Source organism: Falco cherrug, chromosome 4 (assembly GCF_023634085.1).
Source record: "Falco cherrug isolate bFalChe1 chromosome 4, bFalChe1.pri, whole genome shotgun sequence".
Classification (NCBI taxonomy): domain Eukaryota; kingdom Metazoa; phylum Chordata; class Aves; order Falconiformes; family Falconidae; genus Falco; species Falco cherrug.
Genome location: NC_073700.1, coordinates 33,926,947 through 33,950,036, shown reverse-complemented (window position 1 = coordinate 33,950,036; position 23,090 = coordinate 33,926,947). Strand labels below are relative to the sequence as shown.

General features: G+C 40.6%; 1 protein-coding gene across 1 annotated transcript; it reads right to left on the bottom strand.

Moving 5' to 3' along the window:
• Positions 1 to 822: 822 nt before the first annotated feature.
• PDILT (protein disulfide isomerase like, testis expressed) lies at positions 823 to 20,677 on the bottom strand. The gene is made up of 12 exons (XM_055706619.1): positions 20,665 to 20,677; positions 19,445 to 19,651; positions 16,372 to 16,505; positions 12,946 to 13,106; positions 12,319 to 12,373; positions 12,113 to 12,223; positions 10,994 to 11,119; positions 9,850 to 10,047; positions 8,433 to 8,553; positions 6,880 to 7,061; positions 3,033 to 3,122; positions 823 to 894 (listed from the first exon to the last, which is right to left on the bottom strand). Exons 1-12 carry the CDS (start codon positions 20,675 to 20,677, stop codon positions 823 to 825), a joined length of 1,470 nt encoding a protein of 489 aa, XP_055562594.1.
• Between the last annotated feature and the right edge of the window lie 2,413 nt (positions 20,678 to 23,090).

The following is a 23,090-nucleotide window of genomic DNA, read 5'->3' as shown; positions in this document are numbered from 1 at the left end:
AACAAGTTGGGAACAAAGACTTCAGAAATCTGCTTTTGAAATGAAGTATTAATAAGTGATCTTCCTTCTCTAATTGCATAAGAAAAGGTTTCAAACTTTACAAATGATTTCTGCTTTATCTGGCCCTTGCAGGAAATTACTGTTGTCCAACAATTTCACCAGCTGTGCCTTTATAACGTGTGTGGTGGTTAGAGGACCTAATGACTAAAATATGAATCATACCTGTGGCTTTGTGTGTTAGGTATGATATTTTTCTTACTGGAATTAAATTACATCTTGATTTCTGCATTTTTGACTGCTTGATAATAAAAAAAAAATATATCACAAGCTGCCCCTTTGGGTATAGCCCCTAGCTTCAGTTACTTCGTTTGAATATCGCTAAAGAAATGCTCTTTGCAATGTTGGTCCCATCCTTCTGGGAGCAGTCAATCTCTCTTGAAGACAATAGGACTGTTTTAGGGTAAATAAAAAAAGTTGCAAACCTGTTGCAGATTTTGTTCAGAAAGAAGAATTTTGTATCTTGATCTGTTTGCCTTGGTGCACATAGCTTTCAAAATAAGAGCAGTTTTATTGCTAATAAGGGCATTATTTAAGGAAAATTGAAAATATTTTAACAACCCGTGACAACTGATCTCAGTAAAACTAGGAGTTAAATTGGATTCGGAAGAGAGGTCACACATAACGAACCACCGATACAGAATTGTTTACTTATATATTTTTTGATCCACCTCTGTGTTCACTTGGGATGATTCATTCTTCCAGCTAGTTCCTTCCAGGAATGATTCCCCACAATCCTCAGAATTTTGCTCTTTCTCTGTACTATTAAAGTTCTTCTTTCTCTGTTATTACAGTCTCTCTTTGGCTGAGATCTTCTTTGATTCCTCCCAAAGGTTCCTTTTAAAAAAGGAAATGCAAGAGCAAAGCTGCTTATTCAGATGTTTACAAAAAGAATTGCTCTAGTAACTCTTTATTTTAAAAAAATGTTTTGAGATTATATGAAATGCAGATTTTCATCTTTTCAACCAAGGAACTTGAGGGCTTGTTAATGAGGTCAGAAGTAGTGCAGATGCTGCTAAAATGGGGTTTGTTTTCAAACCTTTATACTGGTTTATGGCAAAGCTTAGATGAGGCTTTGTGTGAAGGTTTAATAAGAACTTGGAAAACCATGTTTTGTAAGCTGATGAGCATAAGAGACTCTTTTCTAGGCAATCTCAAAAGAAACTTATCTTGTCTTGTTTGTGTTTGTGAATGCCCTGAGGGGAGGATGAAGGGTTACTCCAACAGGGGACTTCACATCAAGCACTGTACTGCAAATGGTCTAATACTGCAGTCTTCTGGGAAAATTTGGTGCATGTCAGGTAAGGATGGAGAATGTGAACAGATGAGCAAATGCCAATTACACCTTCTGCTACACAGAATATGTTTTTGAATGCTATTTCCTGAACTGGCTTTTTCACTTATTCTTTAACGGGAAATAAATCACGAAGAAGAGATGACAGTATATACATAGCTCTAACATTGTATGTAAAATACTGTGTGTAGGACTCAACATCTGCTGAACACATCACTAAAGAACATGCAACAGAGGCAGGCACCAAAATGTAGGCTTTGGGTATTCAAAAACAGAATTGTGCAATGACTGGGCCAGGGTTGGATGTCTGATCCTTCACTGCAGATTTTTGTGTCCTAGTATTTAGTTCAGTCACCTGTCTCCCATCTGTAACCACCTATTTGAGCAGTGAATTCAGGAGCAGATCAAAGCCTTTGGTGGAAATAAGTCTGAGTACTCAAAACTGTTTCTCCACCCACAGACAGCTTCCCTACTAGTTGAAAAGAGTGTTAATGATAACTATTGCTACCCTGTGGATCTACTTAACTTCCAGGCAGAATGGGGCCATGATTCTTATACTGGGTAGACAGTGTCTCCATCTGTGTCAGTGTTTTTTCTGTTGCTTGGAGCCGTCTGCGTGGAGCTTGATCACATTATTCGCTTACAAGTACGTCTTTTTACAGTGAAGTGTCCGGGATTCGATAACAGGCTGATCTGGGATAGCTAATGCTTATCTGGTCTGGTTTATGGTGGAGTAGAAGGGGTTGAGGAATCGGACAATAATCATAACCAGGTTGCCAAGAGGAGACACTGTCAGCTCTGTGGTACCCTTGCTTTGTGAAGAAGCGAAGTTGCACTGAATGTGGCAGGATGAGGTGGGCAATGGATATTTGAACCACTCCAGCTATGGCTGAAACTAACTTAGCAGGGGCTTCTTTTCTCCAGCTAAAATCCTGACAAAGTTTTGCTTGTACCTGTCAAGGTGCAGTTTCCTTTCTGCTGTGCAATACTTGCTGCCAGAGTGTTAGCACAGTGACTCAATGATAATGTGAGCAGTGGGAGAAGAGGATTTTGTGTGATGCAAATGAGGATGTGAGTGGGCTTGTGCCTGCCAGGCAGTGGTGTATGACTGCAGCTAGGGTGGTCATGCCAAGCTAGTGAGCTTGAAACAAGCTAAGAGCTGTGTAACAATCACCTAAGAACTGACATAATGAGCAGTGGCTGAAGCCCATAGGATTATAGAATCATTTAGGTTGGAAAAGACCTTTAAGATTGAGTCCAACCATATACCTAACACTACCAAGTCTACCATTTGAACCTGGTGCACTTGAACCTGAGCTCTGGCTAGGTTGCAATTAAGAATGTGTTCAATATAATCCTGACAAGGATGGTGGGACTGAGAGTAAGGACTGGAACTAGAGGGTAGTCCCACAGGGACAACATTAGGCTAGGGGATCCTGAACCTATCTAAACAACAAAGGCTTAAAAAGGGAAGCTTCCTGCAAAGATAAATAGTTGGTTAAAAGACAAAAAAAGAGAACATCAGAGTAAATGGTCAGTTTTCACAGTGGAGGTGGTCACAAGTGGAGATTTACATAGCCATACGTGTGACTGCTGTAGCTGGTTCAGGTATACTTATACAAGGTGTGAACATGCCTCGGATTGCACACCAGATCAGTCAGTGTCCGGATCAAATGCCTACCTTCTCTCCTGGTTCTGCCTTTCTCTTGCTTTGTTCTTCTAAGAATTCAGAAAATGCCTCCAAGGTGTGTTCCCCAGTGTAGACGACCTCCTGAAAAGAGTTTCAAGGTTAAGTATTTAAGTCTGTACACAAAATGCTGAAAATAACACCATAATCAGCTGGAGGATTTCAGTTCTTTAGACTGAACAAACTCCAGACTTTTCAGCTCACTTTAGAAAGCCGAGGGCAGAGGCACAGCAGGTTCCAGTGTCATCTGAAACTCAAGTGTAAAGAATAGATGGATATGCCTAAGAAGAAAAGGATTTGTATTTAAAAAAACCCATAAACATTACTGTATAATACCAGTCTGGGATCCTGCCAATTACTGACATCAGTGTCTTTTCTGTGTTTAACAATAAACATTTGCAAGATATCTTGAAGAGCAGAGTCTTTTAAGTGTCCAGCCATGATATTCAAAGCTGTCTAAAGATTTTGATGGAAATTCAGCTTGTGAAAAAGTTTTGAAATACACAATCCAGAAGTAGCAACTGTTGCACAGCTTGAAAGAACAGGAGGAAGATGAGCAGTGACTTTAATTTTCTTGTACTTCACCTTAAGGTGAGGGTTTACTGAAGATTTTCTTCTGAAGAAATTTAATGGAAGAAGCACTTTCAGCTTAGAGCTTTCAGATTCTCTGAGTTAGGGCTAGGTACCAAACTGTATTTTAAAACACACACACACCCACACACACCCCTGCGATACCTTCGCTCTCTGGAAGTATAAAAGGATCTTGAACAAGTCTTTTAACAAAAGGTTGTAGAAGCTCATGTGCATGACATTGAGGATTGTCTGCTGTTATCTGAGTACATTTAGAAATAGGCAGATGCCTATTCTTGCTTGAGTTAAGCTCACTTACTCCCACTGAGATCAAGAATGCTGTGTTACTTTACATTCGTTACTCTAATGCCTGATTTGAGTTCAAAGGACTCTAAACACAACACCTCTTATTTCCTGATGAATTCACTAAAAGTATACACAGGTTTGATATTTCTGTTTAGTAAGGTATTCTCTTGTAATAAAAACTGTGGCAGCCTTGAATTTATTTTTTTTTTTTTTTATGTTAGCAAGCTTAAGTTTCTTGAGAAAGATTATTTGATTCCTTCAGAGGTGTTTACTATTCTTGGATGAATCTTGAGTTTTATTGACTCTGATGACTGGAACAGTGATTTCTCAGAGCCCAAAGACCTGTAAAGCCAGAGAAGCAGCTGATCCCAGTACTGGTTACTAAAGATATGTATCAACATTTTTCATTAGAGTAATTGGTGCATAAGACTATGTAAACATTATTTTCCTCGCTTAACCCAGAGAAACAAATAGAATCATCTTAAATCCATCTGAAAGACTGCATGTTTTTTCTCTTAAATTTGGAGTGGATGGTGCAGGGATGAGTTGTACAGATGGAGCTCAAATGATGGCTGGTCACTCTCCTCCACGTAATTAATCAGATTCACTTTCTTGTTCCTTCAGCTCTGGCCATAATTGTTTCCCCAGCATAGAAACATTCGGTGGTTTGGAAAACTAGGCACATGCTTATATATACTCAGCTCTAGAATTAGGTCTCTTCATTCATCCAATTCCACTTAACTCCAGTTATCCCACAGTGGCTCCTGATTTAAAAATGTCATCATGCATCTAGTTTTGCATCCATTAAAGTAAGAGGGTAGCTTGTCATTAACTTCAGGAAAAGCTGAACTTGTTCTTAAAACAGACTAAACTGTGACAATCCACTGGAAAGAAGACAGTTCATAGTGTGGAGACTGAGCAGATACTTCTGGTCGGAGGAAGGTAGTGTCTAATATGATCTCATCAGGTAGGAGTGCTCGGAAGGGACTGCATGGTAATGTGTTTTGCCCGTGGCTTTGCCTTTAAGGAGGTGTAAGGGTGTCTGTACTGGCCAGAAAACATGATAACCCAGTTCTGGGAAAGAGCTTTGGGTTGTGTTAGGTTAACCACGTTTCCCTTGGTTCATCAGGAGCAGGTTCAGACTTCTTTACATGCATTTTGATGTGTTTTCTAGAGTCTTCTGATAGTTATTTCATCTTCAGATTCCTGCTGCTTCTGTGCTGGTATTCAGTTTATCCTTAGTCCTTAAATAATATGAAGGATTGGTAGAGGTAATTAGAAAGCTTGTGTGTTTGTTTCTAACACTAGCAAAATACTGAAGGCTAAAAGAAATGTCAGTGTGAAATCAAGCTTGCATCAGGAGGTGTTTTTTGACTGTATAAATTTCCTGTTCCTGTTTCTTCATTCTGAATATACCAGTTTCTCTTTGGCTCCAAGCCCTTTCTATTGCTCTTTTCATGGCCAGAATAAGGGAGTAGGGATTGTATTTTTGGAGGCAATGCCTATACAGTGAAAAACACAGTAGATACTCTGAGCATAGGCATGTTGAGATACTACATTTTTATCCTGTGCTCTGACTTTGGTTAACTTTTAGAAAAGGACAAGCATACACAGGAAAACTCCCAGTATAACTGCTGGTTGGGTAGGAAATGACTTAGAGCTGTTGCAGTGGCTGAGCGTTAATGGCCTGAGTGTGTTTAGAATTGTTCATGATTGTAGTGAGTGAAGATGTCTGTGGCCAAGTGTTCGTATAGTGCCATAAGAAAGAAGGCACTTGGGTCTGCAAGGCTGCAGACATCTACAAGACATCTGCACTGGTAGTCAAGTATGAGTTAAAATCTTCGAAGTTGAGGGAACTGGTATAAAACCATGGTGTGCAGGGAAGAACTCAAGATTTCAAATAGTGTTTAATTTCAGGGTATTTGTAAGCGTGAAACAATCCCTTAATAGTTAATGAAAATTGTTAGCAACATTTTTTGATAAAATGACATAGATTATGAGCATTTAATGGGTTTCTGCTTTTCTGCATAAAAACTAAACATGGTGCGAGTGTGCAGGACTGCAGTTCAATTCATTAGAAGCTGTACATGCACATCGGAGAGGCAAATCTCTCCCTCAAAGATTAAATGAGGACATGGGCAAATGTCTTAGAATTAGATTTAAGTTTAGGAGTAAGAAGAAAAATGAAAAGCTTAGTAATGTCTTAATTACAACAGTATCCTAGAGCTTAATATTTTTTTGCTTCAGAGATACTTTCTTTTTAATTAGATTATTTATGTAGATAGAGAAATGTAACTATTTAATTTTTTTCTTTGGCTCCTCTTTCAGCAGCATTTTCTGATTGCTGTGTAGTATAGCTGATGCATTAGGTAGCATATTGTAATGATCACTGGTGTTGACAACAAATATTTCGAATTGAGGCTGTGATACTGGAATAAAGTAAAATTACTGACATAAACATTCACATAAAGTGAAAAAGTAGAGGGTATAAGAAGAGTAGTACCAGCATTTCAGGTGCTGTAATTATACCTGCTCCAGAAACAGCTGGCACAGGGTAGTTCTGTGGCAGTATGACTTTTATCATGGTTTGAAGTACAAAGGCACTGCAATGATTAGGAGGTATCTTTAAGCTCACTCTGAGTTGAGACTGTTGCAAAACCCAACAGGCAGATTGGGGGTGGTTAAACAGCAGAACGTAAGGCTGTAATGACTTGTAGGTCCAAGCTGGTAAATGATTATATGGGCTCTTGGCACAGCTTCATACACAGGAGAAGGTGATAGAAGGGTTTCTTCTTTAATTCAGGTTCTTGACAGCAATGAATCCAATGTTGAGTAGGTAAGGACCAAAGCTTTCTTGCTTAAAGGACTCCTTTCTCACCATGACAAGCACACGAGTGCAAAGACACACACACACACACACATTCCCCCCTCAGTGTCTCCACATTCTTCCCCAACAGCTTCTCACCTGGTGATCTGGTCCAGCCGGAAAGAGTCTGAAGAACGGATAGCGACCTGATCCAATGGACAGGATGTCATTTGCTGTGATATCTGTCTTTGCAATGATTATGTCTTTGTGGCTTGCATATTGCTCTCCTAGCTTATCCCAGATTGGCAGGAGTTTTCTGCAGTCATAGGACCAAGGAGCATCTGCAAATTTTAAAATAAAAGTAGAAAGATACAGTCTAGCAGAAGAGCATGCACTGGTGCAATCACTGGGACCCACGTAGCCTTTCAAGTTAACAGGGTTTTGGATTTCAGTTGTGGTCAGTCTCTACATGAAAACATTTACCCTTCGTGAATTTCATGAGTTTTCATGTAGTGATAACTAATGCATTTCTGATAGCATGCTGCTTTAGCTCTGTTTAGCCTTTTATGTATATAACAAACATATGACACTTGTCGTATGACTTCGCTGGAGAGGCGTGCCAGATAACGGATGCGATCCAATTAAGTCTTGCATCATTCCTGTGCTGAATACTTGCCAGAAGCACAAAATGCTTTCTGCATATGACAATTAACTATGTTCATAAACTATGCTATATTTACACTAAGAGGAGGAGTTTTGAGGTGTCATGATGGTTTGACTCAGCTCTGCACTTACGCAGGTTAGCAAGAAGGCATACTGCTGAGAACCCAGTATAAATAGCATACAACACCATTGCAAACCTTCAGTCATGAGAACAATGCTCATACCCAGTTTAGGTGGAATTAAAATTTCTGGGGCACTTTCCTGAATATACTACACCCATTTACCAGCCTTTCATTTCCAGAGGACTTGGTTCAATTCCTCCCTAGATCAGTTCATTACACTGAAATGTAAAAATGGCTTGCATGAACAAAATGGCTGCGGCCAACAAGGAGGATCGCAGGAACATACTACCTTTAAGAATTTCTGAAATTCAGGGCAGTACAGCTAGTTGTCTGTGTTTATATTAATGCTGCATGTTTGCTTTACTGAAGTAACTAAGGCACAGTCTAATCCCTGCTGGCTGCTAGAGAGATAGGGCAGTGGTTCCTTGCTGGGAAGAGTCAAGCAGGAGAGCCACTTGTCTTGCAGACAGAGGAGAAAAAAGCAGTTAGGATTTGCTAAACCACAGCTCCTCTCTGGGATTTAATCCTAGAGCATTATAACCAGACAACCTCACTTAACTCTCCCTCTGTCCTTGGAAGATGGCCTGACTCATGCTGGACAGCGTGCTGCAATGTTCCATTGTACAACATGATGTTCTGGTGTCATTTTGTCTTTCAACACCAGGATTTGATACAGCCTAGGCAAATATTTACTGAAGAGATCCAGTGTTACTCAGTGCAGCCCTAAGTCAGCAAAGGTATCACAGTGTTTCCATAGATATGGCACAAATTTTTCTTCAATGCTTTCATCGGACAACAGAAATTCATTAAGTTCAGGGTCTGTAAGGTGCAAAGATTAGTTTGGTATGTAAGCATGAGCTTTCATTTTTCACTTTCAATTGATCATGTTAAAGCAACTTAAAATCTGAATACAATAATAACACTTACAAAACATAACAAACACAGTCATGGTCTTATTGAAGGCAATGCTGTTGAAATTCTTCCCAACAAGCACTTTGACAGGCATCTTGTCCCAATCCTCTGGAATTTCTTCACTAGAGAGATGTAGCTAAGCGAAAACAGAAACACTGCTGTGAAAGTGTAGGGAGCATTGAGAAACTGCTCCAGCTCAAGTTAGTGTGAGACCAATGGGACATTTCTCTACCTAATGTGCCCTTTTATGGTGGTTTTTTTTTTTATATCTCTATATCCTAGCTAGCCTTTACATGCTACCACCTTCTCTCCCTTCAGTGGGGAGCTGGGGTCTCACACCCTGTGTAGTTTGGTAGTCAGAATTACTTGTCCCTGTCTTGAATACAGACTCCTTAGCAGTTTGCCTTAAAATTACACTTTGGAACATGTTTGCATTCATTGTCCTGAACTCTTGTTGCCCAGTGTTCAGAGGCTAGACCACTTAAAAGCTTATCTATTGTAGGTTTTCATGTAAAACTCACAAGAAAGGTGTGCATCACTGCTTAAATATCTGCCTTCACCACCAATCACAGTCCCCACGACTCCTGCAATTTACAGTATATTAGCTGGCAATTTCTCTTCTTTTACACCATAGCGAAGTAGTAGAAAGGCACACATTCCCCATGGAAGCTGTTCCCTCGTCGGAATGTGCCACTCAAGCAGGTCTTTTTACAGAAGAGGCAACATCCCCATTGCTTCTGTCCTTCTGCCCCCCTCCAACACTGAAATTGGGATTTACTACTTGAATCTCTTAAATTATGCCTGTTGTCAGGCTGACTACATCTTTTCTCCTCATGATGGAAACAAAAGTAATGAAGAGCACTGAATAAACAAAACATTTTAATGTATTTTTCATGTGAGCGTGGAGGATGATGCCTCATGACAAGAAATATTTACTTTTGGAATTATACCCCCTGTGAAAGTTCACTCTGCTTAACTTGCTTAAAACAAATACCAAATCTTACTCCACCTGAAACTGTCAATTTTCTGTTTACTGGACTTCTCTGTAACCTCAAAATCCATTGCCATCATTGTTTGCATCTCTCTCGACTAAGGGAGTGAAATATCTCCATTATAGTATTGGAAAGATTGAGTCATGGGGAGTTTTTAATCCACTAAAATACATCACCTGAAATTAACTAAAATATTGGCCTATCAAATGACTTATCCAGTTTTTATATGGGATGACTGGAAAACTTCATAGTCTGCCTCAGCTGTTAAATAGAGAGGAATGCTCTGTCAACAACTGTAGGTGAATGCATCAGAGCAAGAGTAAATTAATAAACTGATGATCAGAACAGCACACTGTTCTAACTTTAAAAGGGATGTTTTGCAAATTTGTTAGTGTTTTAGCTGGTGTACTAAAGGGGCATCTCGTTAGTAATGGACATACCTTTGCTTTTCCATTTAGGTAGCTCTGGCAAAATTCTTTTAGGTTCTCCACAGTCACCTCATCTGCGGGCATTTTATACATTGCATTGCTTGTCAGATTTAGAATTCTCACGGCAGGAATGTCAACGTCCCTGATGCGAAAATATTCAAAAACTCGTCCATTCCTTGTTTCATTAGTGTTCACCAAGACAAACATTATCTGATAATAAAGAGAGAGTCATGCATCTGGTTGAGTTTTCCAGCTTTGGTTTAGCCATTTTAGGAAAATGGACCATGGAGCTTGGCAGTGCATTAGGATCTAACCTTAAAAGCAAGGAATTGTGTAGAACCATTTTTTAGTGTCAGCCCAACAACCAAGCATATCGGTGGACTTTATTATACCTTGATCCTAGTTAATAACATGCTAAAGCAGCCAAAAAGAATGGAGCTTTTCCCTCTGTCCTTTCACAGTGCTTTGATGTCAGCTATTTTAGTAACGCTTCTAAATTAACCCTCAAAATTCTTATTGCTCTTCCTAATAAATTTTAACAGGACAAAAGAGCTGAAACACCTGTAATCCATATGTCTTTGCCAATACTACTGTGTGATTTTTTTGTGTGTGTGTCTCACATACTTGGAGCAGGAGTAGCACTGTGGTGATTGACAATGGAGAAATGAAGTGCTTTGTTTGACTGCCTGTATGTGTTTATTTACATGCAAACACATATGCTGCAAGCAAGGCTATGCATCTGCCTTGCAATATTTCTCAGGTTTTGTAGCTGCTTCCAGCTCTTGGTTCAGGCAGTATTCTGAGATCCTCATGGCATTTCCTGGCAGCGGCAGAAATTGCTAAAACTATCTTTGGTTGGAAGTTGATCCTAGAAAGTCACATTTGTAAAATCAGAAATAGGTTTATTTGGAGCAGCTGGAATTCGTGTTGGTTTGTGTGATCTTTGCATTTTAAAGAATCATTTTCAAGTGAAGTTTATTTTTCAGCTTGTGTCCTTAACAAATTCAAGTAACAGTTACTGAAACTGTTTTACAATGGCTTGGTAGACTTAGAAGGTGGACTGACAGCAGTGTACTTTTACCAGTAACACTGGTGAGTGTTTTTCCATTGATCTTCTGGCATTCATATTTGCAAAGCAGGATTCAGCATTACAAACCTTTCCTCTAAATTCCACAGCAGCAGACTTGTAGTTTTCATAAATTGCACTGAATGTCTCAGAGTTCGTTGGGGTGAACAGCAGGATGTGGTTTTCAACAGGGACATCAAAAATCTTCACAGATGTCTGGGAAACAAAAGACTCAGTATCTGTTCCACTCTTTGTAAGCAGAACAGTGAATCAGAGGCCCAGCATATCAGTATCTTTCAGTTCTGCTATTGAAAATTTTACTTTTTAGAACTTGGTTCCCAATCATTCCTATAACTGTTGGATTTCTTTCATTGTTTTAAAGAAGATGAAGTGGGAAGAATCAGCTGCTGCTGAGTGGTTTCTCTGTTTCAGGAAAAACCTCATTGTTACCCATAGATTTTTACTGTCAGAAGGGACTGTTTGATCTTCTAGTCTGCCTGTATAACACACACTGAAGAATTAATGCTAAAGATGTGCTGAAAGTAAAAGGTGGTATTACCGAGGGAAGCCCAACTGCAACAGCTGCAGAAGCTAGACCTCGTTGGGGTTCTGCCTTCACTTCTGGGTGGCATCAGCAGCTTACATCTCCTTCCCTACACAAAGCTGCCCTCTCTCTTGCCACTCCATGATCAGAGGCAATGGGATGTCCCCCAAGCAAGCAGGGATTTCCATGTCTTTCCCTTCCTTTCTGCACTAGCAATAGTTATTGCTGGTTTCTCTCTTCCTTGCCTTGGCCCAGAGGACCCAGTTGCTCCGTGGGAGTGGAAGGGTTGGTGTGCCAGGGTTAGGGACTGACCTTCCAACCTTCAACCCCACCTAGTCACTGCAGAAGCAGCCCAGGCTTTTGTGTTGGCTCCACAGGAGATAGATGTTTGCATGTTCAGGCAAGTTCACTGTTTGGCCAGCCATTCCCCATCTAGGAAACAATGTCATGCACAGAGGAAAGCATCCTTTGGCCTGGGTTAGATCGGGAACTGCCTGTTGGGTTCTGCTGGTGTTTCTAGATGTGTTTAGGGGTGGCCTAGTCAAACAAAACAAAATTATTTAACGCTAAGGAGCAGAATAGCTCCCTAGGTCTCTTTCTGCATGGTTTCATCTCTTTCCTGTCTTTCCCCAGTGGCTTTTGTTAATACAGTGAATTAAACATACCTCAAGATTATATTCAGTGACCAAGTCCAAGCTAAAGGTTTTGATTAGCCTCATTAGATCCAGTTTGTTCTGTCTGCCATCTTCAAGCACTTCATTATGCACAGGTTTTCCCTTGGACAGATAGTGAAGTTTGTGACGTGGTTAGCCTTATCAACTATAGGAGCAAAGAGACTGTCTTTACTTTAAAATGTTGTTGTCAGCTTTACCATTTTATGATCCTCAATAACTGAAATTCCATAAAGTTTAAAATAAATGTCACAACTACAATACAGAAAAAGATTGTAGCTAAAATTCAAGCTGTAGTTTGAATAGCTGACAGTTTTAATTTGCTCAGTAATCTTAACATACTGGAAGATCTTTTCTGTATCTATACACACACTCTGTGGCATACGCTCACTCAGGATGTCCTTGGTCTGACTACTTCATAGCCTAAATGTTGGTGTTACTTCTGTGTAGTTTTGTTCTTGTTGGCCACTTCTGTTGTGGATTGGAAGAAAAGAAGATTCCTGGCCAGAGGCAACACAAAGGAAAAGAGGTGAACATCTGCAACACTCGCTGGCAGCATCTTGATTAAAATGTAGGTTGGAAAATCAAGCCTATTTTACCTAGATCCTTAAGTATAAATTAGGAGCCTGAATGTGGGCAGCCAGATTGAAAATATCAGTTGTCCAAAGGCTGCTGTTTGCCTCTTGCTTGTCTCTGTTGTCTCTAAATGCAATGTTTTTTTAATGTTAAACTGTTCAAATTTCAACTAGGAAATTATTCAAGCTGAAGAATTCCCAAACTGTTTTCCACAGTGCAAAGCTGCCACAGCAGCTCACTGTATACCTTACCTGCTAGGCTTCTGTACTCCTACCTTCTTAAACACAACAAGAGTGTTCCTTTGGATGCCATAGTTGGCATGGATGTCCTCGCTGGCTGTCATCCCAAAAGGCATCTCTGGCACATCTCTTGCCGTCTCACAGAAAACTTCCACACTGTCATTGCGAAGTTCCTAGTCCCAGAAAGAGTATTTGTTAAGACTGTGTCCTGCATCCTGGTAGGATGTGTAGGAGTGACAACTACAGGTGAGGCAGGCCCCTAAAGGCTTGTGAGGTAGAGAGAAGAGTGTAATTGTAAAGTGGGTGTAGCTTGCTATGATTACGAGTAGCATTCTTCAGGGGTCCAGACTGGCACCAGTGCCGTTCAACATCTTTGTCGGCATCACAGACAGTGGGACCGAATGCACCCTCAGCAGTTTTTCTGATGACACCAAGCTCAGTGGGGCGGTCAACACGCTGAAGAGAAGGTGTGCTGTCTAGCGGGACCTTGACAGACTTGAGAGGTGGTCCTGTGTGAACCTCGTGGAGTTCAGCAAGGCCAAGTACAAAATCCTGCACCTGGGTTGGGGCAACCCCCACTATCCATAAAGGCTGGGCAGAGAACGGATTGAGAGCAGCCTGAGGAGAAGGACTTGGACATGCCAGTGGACAAAAAGCTCAACATGACCCAACAATGTGCACTTGCAGCCCAGAAAGCCAACCGAATCCTGGGCTGCATCAAAAGAACATGGCCAGCAGGTCAGGGGAGGTGATTCCACCCCTCTGCTCCACTCTTGTGAGACCCCACCTGGAGTACTGCATTCAGCTCTGGAGACCCCAACATAAACCCAACATGGACCTGTTGGAATGAGTCCAGAGGAGGCCATGGAGGTGATCAGAGGGCTGGAGCACCTCTCCTCTGAAGACAGGCTGTGAGAGTTGGGGTTGTTCAGCCTGGATGAGGCTCCAGGGAGAACTTAATAGTGGCCTTTCAATACTTAAAGGGGATTTATAAGAAAGGTGAGAGAGACTTTATACAAGGGCCTGTAGCGATAGGACAAGGGGTAATGGTTTTAAACTAAAAGAGGGTCGATTTAGATCAGGTATTGGGAAGAAATTCTGTACTGTGAGGGCAGTGAGAGACTGGAACAGATTGCCCAGATAAGCTGTGGGTGGCCCTATCCCTGGAAGTGTTCCAGGTCGGGTTATATGTGGCTTTGAGCAACCTGATCTAGTAGAAGGTGTCCTTGCCCATGGCAGGGGGATTGGAACTAGATGATCCTTAACAACCCTTCCAATCCAAACCATTCTGTAAATCTATGATTACCTCCAAGGGGAGAGCTTCACAACAGGGGAGATCCTAGGGGTGCTGTGACACTGCTAGTATGTTCACCTTTCCAGCTAGTGTTGGCTGGCCTGGGTCAATATGGATGATGTATGGTCCCCTGTGTCCTTCCTGTGCTAATCTCATCTGCCCTGCACTCCCCTGGCATTTCCACGCTCTGTCTGCATAGACTTCTGCAGATGGGGAAGGATCATGCCAACAGCTGCTCCCCTGCCACGGCTCATCTGCACAGCCGGAAGGATGTGATGGATTAGAGAGGAGGGCTCTCTGCTTGCAAGAGGACCTGACTGATGTGTTTGGTGCTTGGACTGAGTGCTCTTCCAGGCAGGGACCTTGACTCCTGCATCTGTCAAATAGTCACTGTGCTGTCCACCCTCAAACTAACAGTAAATAAGCATGATGAAAGGCAACAGCGCTTCCAGATTTGATTTAATCAGACAATTATTTCATGGTAGATGAATAGTAATTTATATGCGGAGACCTCCCAACACATCCTGGCACTCACATTTGTAAGCAATCTGTGACTAATAGAAGGCCAAATACAAAATACAAATACAAAATTCTTGATTTACTTGGACACCATTTTGTTGGTTCCACCCAATAAATTTCTGACATGCCCTAGCTCATGCTCATCTATTGTCATTTCAGCCCCAAATGACATCACGGAGTCCAGTCAAACACATCTGCAGGCAATATCTGCTATCAGCACGGTTCAGGGAACTCTCCAGCATCACTGTGATAGCAAGGGCTTCTCAATCTGGCACCAGCACTGGAAAACTGCCTTCATAAATGGCTGCAAGCAGATTGCTGCAAGAAACATTCTGGGCACTGAGCATTTTCACAGTTTGTTGTTATTATGCTGTAATGTGTTCACCAGCTCTGTTACTATGGGGCATTTTGGTAATGAATCCTGTTTTCTACATCTGTAAAACTTGGACTATCCACTGTAGCCAGCACATTTGGGACTTTTATCAGTTCAGGTATGAGTCCAGACACTGTGCTTTTAACTGAGCAGAGATACCAGGGTAAAGTCTCTTTAGTGAGACAAAATCCTTGATTGAATATTTCAGATGTTAAAGATTTCAAGGACACATTGAAAAAGCAGGAAAAAAATATTCCTGTTTTACTGACTTCTGACTGCATGCCTTGACAGCTAAAATTTATTTTGCACTGTTTGACTATTGTTCTGTATCATTCAGCCCCAAATCTTAAGAACCTTATTCTGCTCTGGAAACTAGTAGGAATTTGCTTGAGAAAGGACTACATAGATCATATACAGTGTAATATTTTATGACTTCCTATCCGTTCAGATTTCTTAGCTGCCAGGAGCCAAAACCACAGTTAAGCATGATATTCATGGAGCTGTGCTGTGCCGCCCTGAGTTTCTCTGAAGTTGTTTAAATCATCAAATGGAAAGATGAAGAAAAGGCACTCCAGTATATTAGACAGTATTTACTCCTTTTTTTATGGGCTTAAGCAGGAAGGGAACATTCCTTTGGCAGAACAGCCTGCAACTGTTCATGTCTATGATTTTATACCATGTTTGAACAGAAATGCAGTGGTCAGGTAACCCTACAGTTTTCAATCAGTTATGACTCTGGGCAGGGTTTACAACTTTTTGCATTTGGATGCTCCAGTAGCAAGATAATGCACACCAGCAATGGGTTAATTCTCTCCAGAGAAATGTTTGGAGTTAAGTGAGGATAGGTAAGTTAATAGTTGTGCCCTCTTCACACCAGACACCAAATCTGGGATGGTTTGGCAGAAGCCCTTGCTCTGAGGACACAGGAAAGTCTGCTGTGACCAGGGCTGTGCAAACACTGCTGTAGTGTCACGTGCCCAGAAGCTGCTCTCAGAATGGTAGGTCTCTGCACCTGGGTACCTATTCAGGAAAAGTGTTGTGGTGTGAGATATTCTTCTCTCTGCCTGGGCTGCTTATCTAGAAATATGGAAAAGTAGATCGAAACAATTTTTAAAAATGCAGAGAAAACTGAGAGCCTGAGTTTTCAGATGCGTTCTAGGTCTTTTGGATGTGTGGGATTTGGTGGCAATAGCAAGCGGTGTATCCCGAAGTTGAAACAGAAGCCAGCCTTTTGAGTTTTCCAGTGAATTACCTTAAAAAAGCCAATCACTGCCAAATCGTCAGCATTTATGATGGCTTCAGCCTGATCAGTGGAGTTGATTAAAACAGTGCTAGGTCCTGTTCTTCTTTTCACCCATGTAATAAAGGCTGAGGCTTGTCTGACTCCTGTGGAAGGAAGAGAGTTAAAATGACCATCTTAAATGAATGACAGAAATTTCTGTGCAATCACAGGATAGTGGAGGTGCAGAAGGATGCTGAATACAAATGGACTTAGGCTCCTTAGGACTGAGGTCAAAGTTGATTCAAAATGGGCTTGGGGCATCCAAATGCAGCCTCAGGTTCTACTTGCCATTTAAATTACTGCTGACTCTAGAAGATCAATGGTGGATCAGTGCTATGTTTTCTGGGACCTCTGCAAATGGATGTACGTCCAATTAACTGTTTAATCGTATATGGAGAACAGAGATGAGGAAATTCAGACAAGTAGAAAACCTGTTCTGCAAGATTTCATTTGTCCCAAAATCAAAGTAAGCTATAAAGAGCTGTAGACCTGAGGTTTAATCCAAAATTACTTCAAACCAATTGCAGATTTTATTGACCTGTCTGTTCAATTAAATTAGCTGTCAAAATTGTTCCTTCAGTGCTGCAGAAGGGATCTGATAGGCACAGAGGCATGTTAAAATTCCTCTCTGGTCCTGCAGCTTCACTGTTCAGTTTAGACATAAGAAATAAAGCTGAAGTGTTAAAGTTGTCTTTTAATTCTGGATTGTTCTGTCTTTCAGATTGCAGATTATTGCTACCGTTTTACTGAGATTACAGTCAGTCTGTTTATTTGGTGAATTTTCTTCAAGCTTTCAGGGGTTTTAGGAATCTTGAGTCTCTTTGTAAGATACACTGTCTAGCTATGTTTTCAGAAGAATTGAAGCCACAAATTGAGGCTTAGGAGATGAAAATCTCAGCTGTAAAGTGCTACTTTAATCTCTGTCTTACATCCTTGTTGGACCAGAACAAGAGTCCAGCAAAGGGTTAATGGAAATTATATATGAAAAAGAAAAAGTCTGTGTGCTGTGAAGCACTAGAATCAAGATGTACAGTACAAGTGGATTATCAAAGATGCAAGTCCTGGTACTGTGCATTTTAGCAATATGACAAGATCAAAATTGAGTCAGACCATTTTACTACCATCAAGTCATTTTGCAGGAGGCTGCAGTGCAACTAGTTGAAAATACTATTTTTTTTAAGGCGAAGCAGACAGGCATCTGCCCTGGACTGTATAGGCTTCAGAGAAAAGCACAGAGCAGTATCTAGTGGCCATGTAGTGCTTGACTTTTGCTGTCTAAATGCAGAATTGAGGTCTTGAAGCTTGTGTTAGTGACGTAACCCCTCAGCATATTCTTCATGTGGTTAATCTTTCTATTTGGTTGCTTTAAACAGTCTGCATAGCTTGTTTCTGCTGGCCAAATTCTGGCCTTGGAGCTGTAAATAATGATTTTACAAAGCCTAGGGTTTGGCTTTCATGCTATGTCCATTGCCAGGACAACCATTCAAAAATTTCCTTCTCCGTAAAATATTTGAGTTGATTTCTTGATTGAAGCGATTTCTTTTATGTTGATTTCTTTTATGGTATGATGTGTATACCAAGTTCTGTATGAGAAGTCATTGGGTGGTCACTGCGCATTTTCAGTTGCCAGTTCTTGGTGGTTTAAAAGTCATACGTGGTAGGTGAAATTTTACTACTTGTTGTACATAAGCATTTACCAATCAAGGAAATGTAATTTAAGTCGCTGTTGATGGTACATGGGCTCTGAAAGGTTGATGCTATCTTGTACGAATAGCAGAGCAGAAGCCAGTTTCCTAACTTTTTGCATTGCTTAATTTAAGTGTGTCTTAAATAGCAGCTCTCTGCTGAAGGGTGGTTATGTTTGTGTTGTTATGATACTCTGTATTCACAGGTTCTCACAAGCATAGCTGTCAAAGAGGCTTACCAGTTTAAAAAAGATTTTCTTTTCAATGCTATAGATTTAATCAGAGACTGAAGGTAGGTGCTTTTGCTATCATGTATCTGCACCACTAATAAAAGTTCAGTATGGCAAATCACGCTTTCAGTGGCATTTGTGCAGAAGCTGCTGTTTGCACAGGTCTAGATGATGGGAACTTGGTAAGAAATTCAATAGCAAGGAGGAGCAAGTTTCTAAAAATACTGAAGATCAGCCAGCTTTCGGAAGCAGCAGCCGCAGGGGGCTCAGCAGTTAAAGAATCAGAGCACTGGATGGTGTACAGGCTCAGAAAGCAAACATCAGGTGCCTTTTTTATTGGTTGTATTAAACTTGTGACTGAACTATATCTGCTCAGAGTATACTAGCAGATGCTTGGCCAAGTCATGCAAATTTTGCCAGCTTTGTAAAAGTTCATCATTTTAGGAAAAAAACCCACCCTAAATATCTTTCTTGTATATACTTTCAGTGAAAGAAAAACTCTTAAGGTCCTGGATTTCCCAGGATTGCTCATAGTCAGTCCTATTCCAATATTGTCTTTGCTTAATAACTTTCTGTAAAAGATTTCTGATTATTCCATGGTTTTTCTGAGCCACATATGAGCTCCCTCTGATGGCTAAATTGCAAAATTCTTTTCCTTGTCTTAGGAAGTATACCTGTATATTAAAGAACCTAGTAAATTCACAGTTCATTGTCAGATGCAGAGTATTGCTCCAGCCTGCTTCTGTAGGCATGCTACCTGTGGGAACTGCAGTGAACTAGAAGTGCAAAAGGAGCAGGTTTGGAACCAAATTCGTTTGGCATAACTCATTTGTAAGTTGTCTTGTTGGGGTGATTCTCTGTCCTCAGTGGAATTATGCCAGCAGATAATTCGACTGTGTGAACTAAGCACAGAGAAGCATATTCAGTTATACACTCTGAAGATCAATTCAAATCCACTTTCTTGTATTGCTACAGAGGTAATTGTATATTTAGGACCATGGGCAAAACCAGTTTGCTACCTTGCATATTCTTTATCTAAGCATCTACATTTTTCTTCTCGGCAGCATACTAGATAGGTACATCCTGTCACTACATATCATTTTCTTGTCAATGCATACGACAGTTTACCTTTGCAATCTATGGGATCTTTCTTGCTGCCATCCACAAAAAATTTCACCGTAGGAAATTCTTGAATATTAAATTCTTTTCTCAAATCAGGTTGGTGTGTGACATCCATTTTGCCAAATTGGATTCTTGGAGCTTCTTTTTTAAGCTGTTGTGCAGCCTTAGCGAATTCTTCAGACAAATTCCGAGATGACTGAGGTAAAGAAACATCTGGAAAGGATCAACCAAAAGCAAATGTGTTACATGGGTTGCAGCATGAAACTTTCTAGTGAAGGTTGTTATGTCAGGTAGTAGCTGCAGGGATTGAATAAGGTCTTTTATGACTCAGAAATAAATGAGAAATTATTTTTACACAGTTACTGCTTTCTCTTGATGCTGATTGCTCCCCACTCCACATGTCCTTGGATCAGTCACAGTGAACAACTAGTAAGATTGCAATAGTCTTCTGTTTGGAAGAAATGACGTGGAATTAAAAAGTAGTTTGACTGACTGACTGTGCTGGGTATGATTTAAAGGGAGGTCAAGGGTAGAGTTAGATATTACATTAGAACTCTTTGATAAGATACCATTTTTGTAAGCACTTCACTGAGGCAAACCTTTGTAATGCAGAAAGTAGTTTTCCAGGTAAAATGTGGAGAAGGAGAGGAATGGAGTACAGTCTTTTAGAGACTGGCAACGTATTCCTGCATGCTGCGCTGTGTGCCAGCCCTTCTCTAGCTCAAATAGCAGTTGTGTGTTGGAGGAAGGAGAAGGGCTGTCCTCCTAGCCTGGGCCCTGGAGCTGTAAGTTATATTAACAGGAAGAAAAAAGACAAGAGAAAGAAAGTAGTCACACACCAGCTGCTCTGTATTCAAACTCAAATAAGAGGTAAAGGCCTGGAGCTTTACAGTTTTGCAATTTGGGTTGAAAAAATGAGTTTTACCTTATTTTGATAAAGTTGAGATACCCTATCTTGTTAAATTTGTTTTACTATAAAGAGCAAAACCTTTTTCTTAGATTCTGCATAGAAAATTTTTAGTTTCATCAATATACTTTTCAGATAAGGACAGATGAAAAACATAGAGTTAGCTTGGTTTCATACATTTATGTATGTTCTTGTGTGTGTATATGTGTGTGACACATTCAGATATATACTTAAAGTGCACACACACATGCGTAAATCTAACAAAATAACTGTCTTTTGTTCTTTCACAAAATTACAAATGTGCTTCTCTACCACCTACCTGCTGAAGACATTGCCTAACGTAATTGTAAGCAAAAAGTGAATGAACATTTCTGTATGAGGTCTAATAAATGAAAAACTACAGTGCTGAGTTACATTTCTTGCATTATTCATCATTATCCTTGCTCTGAATCCCAGCCATCAATCATTTTCTTCCATCTAACTGCTACAGCAAGGAGTGTGAAGAGTAGCATTAAATAATGTTATTTTCTCAAAATATTAATGTGATAGGCCCTTCCAGATTCTGTCACATATAAACCCATATTGGCTTAGGCTAACAGAAACCCTGGCACTGTAACAGCTGCTAACATGCCAAAGGGGGTTCTTGTTAGTAAAACAACACTTAGTGTCTGTTCAGGGGGCATGCAGATACCATGGTGATGAATAGAAGATGCTTCTCTAAATAAAGTAAATCAGCATTAAGGCATCAGTCCAAAGCAAATTGTGTTCTAATTGCCTGTAAAATTACTGTATCATCAGATAAACTTACTTGATATTACTGAGGTATTTTCAAAGAGATTTTGTCCTAACTTCAGTTTCCTTTTTCCAAATTATAAAAATGGTGTTACGAACCTTTTTCCCAACAAGTTTGTAATGTGTTATCTCCTAACACACAAAAAAAATGGGAGTAGTGTCTCCAGTTGTGTCTCGTTACGGTCTAGGGGTAACTGCAGAAAACCATGATATCTATCAGAAGTTCTGACTTGTCAACATAAGAAATAGCATGCCAGCCCTATAAAAATACTGCTGCTTCTAGGGATACTGCATTGAGCCTTTATGAAAAATCTTTGCTTAGAATGATTGCAAAGGTAGGCGGACTTTGACATAAAATATGGAGTACTTATGCTGATATTTAAGAGTGCTGATAGCCTGCCACATGCAGTCATTGCCTTAGCCAAGAACAGTTAGACTGAGTTATTGGGCTCTCCAAGAGGAAGGGTGCATGGCTCTGGACAGAGTGCTGTCGGAAAAAGGAGCAGGAAGCCACATAACAATTAGGGGTCCAGCACCTTCTAGCTAATTCCAAGGCAATGTTTTACACCACAGGCAGTTACAGTATAATGACTTTTTCCGAATAACCTAAGGTTGCACAGCTGTTGTACCACAACTGGGAATTTGGAAGATCAAATGCTTATTGTGGAGTGAAATGGGACACCCTTGCGAAGGGGCAGAAGAAATTGTTGGTGGCATCCAGACACAGAAGCTGAAGCCACTTAGAAGCTTCCCAAATATACAAGGAGTAATAAGCTTTATAGACATTAGACATGTATGTAGGTTGTCTGGGGGTTTTTAGGATGCATTTTTCTCTGAAATATTTAAATTCTGAACAGATATTTTAAGAATGATCTCTTATCATTGAATGACCTGAATAGGCAGAGTCGCAGGTAACTAGTAATGTAACTAGCATGCTTAGATAATGAGGGCTGGTAGAGTTAGTAGCTCCTTGATGGAGCTGGGAAGAATACAGGACTCCAATCCATAAAAAGTAATCACTGCACTCAGAGACCAGGAGAGATCCAAGCACCATTAACCTGATAACTGCAAGACCAAAGTTCAGGGAGTGAACAGCCTTTTTCATCAGACAGATAAAAACTGTTTCCTTGACTACCTAGAAAGCACATGGAAACATCCATCATGCACCTTTCCCCTGCTTTCCTGAGTGATTAGACTACTCTTCAGCTTTCCATCAATTCCTTTTCATTCCACTTACTCTCTGTTTGCCTCCCAGGTGCTTTATTTTTTAAGTCACTTGAGTGTTGCAGGAAATCATGATTCCTTTTTTTTTTCTGAGCCTTTTTCTGAGTTTTTGTTTAGCTTCCTCTGTTTTAGGTTTTTATTGATACAGATTGCTTCAGGCATTGAGGTGAGGAGGCAGCTGCTGAGGCTAACACAGCATCACAGGCTCCAGACTCAGAGGGCTGAGCAACAGCAGAGTACAAGGGCAGGAACAGGTGAGAGGTAACAGAGGTGGTGGCAAGGTCACCAGTGAAGGCATGTGTGGGTGGTGGGCTGCCAGTGTAAACCAGTGTGCTGTGCCACAGCTGCTAGAGGCAAGAAGCCCTCCAAAGGCCATCAGCTCAGGAACAGCATTGTATTAATGACAGGAGGACGTCTTCATTATCAGTAATTTTAGCTGTGTTGTAAATAACAAGAAGGATAATTTGAGGGTTTGTTGAGATTTTTAAATTTTCTTCCCAGGTAAGTGTTTTTGACCTGTCTTTTGACAATATCAGCAAATTCCCTCCCACCCTGTGTCATTGCTGTTTTGTGAAGTATCCTTTTCAAAACAGATGCGGACCTCCACAGGAGCATGTTAACAGATTGCCACCATTTGATCATGGGTGTAGCAGATCATGAAATACATTGTCCAGCGTCTAAGAACAAATCAAGCCTTTTGGCTCAAATAGAGGAAGAATTAAAAAGGGC